The sequence below is a fragment of the Gossypium arboreum genome, chromosome 11, assembly GCF_025698485.1.
Source record: "Gossypium arboreum isolate Shixiya-1 chromosome 11, ASM2569848v2, whole genome shotgun sequence".
Classification (NCBI taxonomy): Eukaryota; Viridiplantae; Streptophyta; class Magnoliopsida; order Malvales; family Malvaceae; genus Gossypium; species Gossypium arboreum.
The window spans coordinates 65,362,094-65,365,381 of NC_069080.1; the positions used below are offsets into that span (position 1 = coordinate 65,362,094).

The 3,288-nt window shown below is 40.4% G+C and overlaps 1 protein-coding gene across 1 annotated transcript; it reads right to left on the reverse strand.

Annotated features, from left to right (window-relative positions):
- Positions 1–2,470: 2,470 nt before the first annotated feature.
- Positions 2,471–3,046, reverse strand: LOC128283879 (uncharacterized). Its single transcript, XM_053021295.1, has 2 exons — positions 2,846–3,046; positions 2,471–2,803 (listed from the first exon to the last, which is right to left on the reverse strand). The coding sequence occupies exons 1-2, from the start codon at positions 3,044–3,046 to the stop codon at positions 2,471–2,473; spliced, it is 534 nt and encodes a 177-aa protein (XP_052877255.1).
- Positions 3,047–3,288: the final 242 nt, after the last annotated feature.

Consider the following 3,288-nt stretch of genomic DNA (forward strand, 5'->3'; position numbering starts at 1 on the left):
TGAGCAAATGAATTGGTTGTGTATTAGTAATTTTGTCACTATGCTAGCATATAAATTTTGGTATGTTTTGACTTGGTGATTATGTTTAGAATTGGTTCATAGGTTGTTTGAATATATGATGGTTACATATGTTATTTGTAATACCCCAAACCCAGCCTAGACATTATGGCCGAATTTGGCGATGTCACATGAGAGTGTTTTAACTAAACCATTTTGATTCATAAACCATGCCATTTGTTGTCTTTTACTTAGTCGTAAATCATGAAGAAAAAGCCATATTGTTTTGAAAACTTTTCTTTATTGCGGAAGTGTTTGAAACTCAATTGTTGATTATTATCTTGAGAACTCATTTTTATTTATGAAAATTCTTAGTTTATTTTAGGAAAACCATAATATTGATGTTTTATTTTATAATCCACATCCACAGTTCAAAACCCAATTAAAATCCAAAATCACATCAACCCTCAATAAATAATAAATAAACCAAAGTAAAAGTCATAACCAAAATGTATGCGGACGTGGTCACCGTCGAGTCCTCCTTTGCACCGATACACCTACTGCTGGGGATTACCTGAACAGATAAATAAATAAAGGGGTGAGTTTTCACAACTCAGTGTATACATCCCCACTGTATAGCATGCTAGAAAACAGATAACAGAATACAATCATATTTCAGGCCTGGGCCCTAATAGGATCATTATCAGATATAGTCTTAAGGCTTCAGCCCATCTCAAATATAGCATGCAAAACAGATCAGATCAACAGAATATGCCCACCAGCCCTGCACACCAACTCCGTCCAACCCAACACACCATGTGGGGATAAAATCGACCCATCGATTCCTGCACACCATATATGCGGATACAATCGTCCTATCTATCCCTACACATCATAAGGTACCGTAATGCAACACATATCATAAGTATGCAGCGTAGCTGCCTCATGAAGCCCTATAGATATTCCCTTCTCTTCATCCAACCCACCACGATGTAATATATCATACAAATATGGCATGTTATAATGCAAACAAATGGGTTATACATTTATTTTCAGAACAAATCAAATAATCATGCCAGGTATAACATGCTAACACATACATCACAGAATTAAGAGTCTAGATAAGGCTTACCGATCCTACGACAGGTCACAGTCGACTCGGGTGACCCGTGCAACCTTACAGAATATTTTTAACAAATTGGGCCCATACGTCCATGTGGGCCACATGCCTGTGTGGGTCAGACGGCCCAAATTGGCCTTGCCCATGCGGATTACACAGCCTAGCCCAGATTCCTACACGCCAATGTGGTTCACCCGTGTTGGCCCACATGCCCGTGTGGCCCACACGGCCTATTTGCCTAAACCCGTGCCTCGCACACAGCCTACAAGCCATCACATGTCCGTGTCCGTCGTGCCCATATAGCATTCGCATGGCCTAGCTCGTCGATCACACGGCCGTGTCTCACCACACGGCCTGTCCACACCCTTGTATGGCATCGACAGTAGCATTTTTGGCTTTCTCTGAAACACGATTTCAGATCTATTAGAGTACACACCTAGTTTCGATTAAAGCCTAACGCAATCCCGAGCACTTTAAGACCTATAATCAGTATATCCAACCTATTAGAACCTCATAAACGAGTCTTTTCACTTAACCTCAAATGAAATATCCACTGAACGAATGATCAACTTACCCCTGAATAGAAAGCAGCAAACCCGAATCCTTAAAGCATTAATGGCTGTTCTTCAGCCCTTTGATCCACTCCTATCAAACAACAGAAACCTCTTACTAGACACTTAACTTGAACAATATTCAAGTCAAGCGAAACGGAAAATTTACCAATGAGGAGAACGTCAATGAATCGCAGCTCATTAGTACGAAATCAACACAAATAGGAGGAAGGTAGGGGAAATTTCGGCAAAACAGAAAAGAAAAAGAACGTAGAGGGAGGAAAATAGTAGGGAATTACGGCAGAGAGAGTTCTTTTGGGGAAACCACTCAGAAAAATCTGATAAACTCTACCACTACAGTATTTTAGTTCACCTCCAATTCTATCATGGCTTTAGTGGCAAAAATAATGCCCAAGCTAGGATTCGAAGACAGGACCTCTAACATAAACCCTTGCCACTTAACCAGTAGGCCCATTCTGTTAAGTTCTTACCAAAAAATTCTTATAAGCCCATTAATCAAAAGCCAAGCTTTATTTCAATAAAAACCAAAATTTTGCCCAAGTTGAGACTTGAAATTCGAACTTCCCCAACATACCCCCAACATATTTAAACGTAATAGCAAACAGATATTTTGTAAATTCATGCAAAAACATTTTCAGATATTTTCCTATGCTATCATTTCACAAAAGCTGAAACTACAGAAATTTGGGGTGTTACAACTCTACCCCTTAAAAAAAATTCATCCTTGAATTTTACCTGGTCAGAAAAGGTGAGGATATTGCTGACGCATTGAATCCTCTGGCTACCAAGTAGCTTCCTCAGTGCTATGATTCCTCCATAGCACCTTTACCAAAGTAATAGATTTCCTACACAGAATCTTGACGTCGCGATCCAAAATTTGAACTGGCTCCTCCTCGAACGTCAGATCTGGTCTAACCTCAATCTTCTCTATAGGCACAATGTGTGTGGGATTAGAGCGATAACGTCTCAACATCAAGACGTGACACACGTCATGTATATGATCCAACTCTAGAGGTAGCTCCAATTGATATGCGACTAGCCCCACTCGCTTCAGAATCCAGTACAGCCTGATAAACCGAGGACTCAGCTTACCCTTGCGTCCGAACCTCAAAACCTTCTTTCAAGGTGAAACTTTAAAAAAGTCTAAGTCCCCCACAGAATACTTAATGTCTTTCCTATTCAAATTAGCATAAGAATTCTGCCTATCAGAAGCCACTTTCAGACGTTCTCGGATCAACCGAACCTTATCCTCAGTCTCAGAGATCAGCTCCAGAGCCAGAACACGTTGCTCACCCAACTCAGTCCAACACAAATGAGTGCAACACTTACGACCATAAAGTGCCTCATACGGTGCCATCTAAATACTAGACTGGTAACTATTATTGTAAGCAAACTCTGCCAATGGTAAGTACTCCTCCCAACTACCTCGAAAATCTATAACACAACCCCTCAACATATCTTCCAGTATCTAAAATACCCTCTCTAACTGACCATCTGTCTAAGGATGAAAAGCAGTACTGAAGTCAAGACGAGAACCCAAAGCCTCATGAAGTTTCTGCCAAAACAGAGAAGTAAAATGAGGATCCCTATCGGAGATGA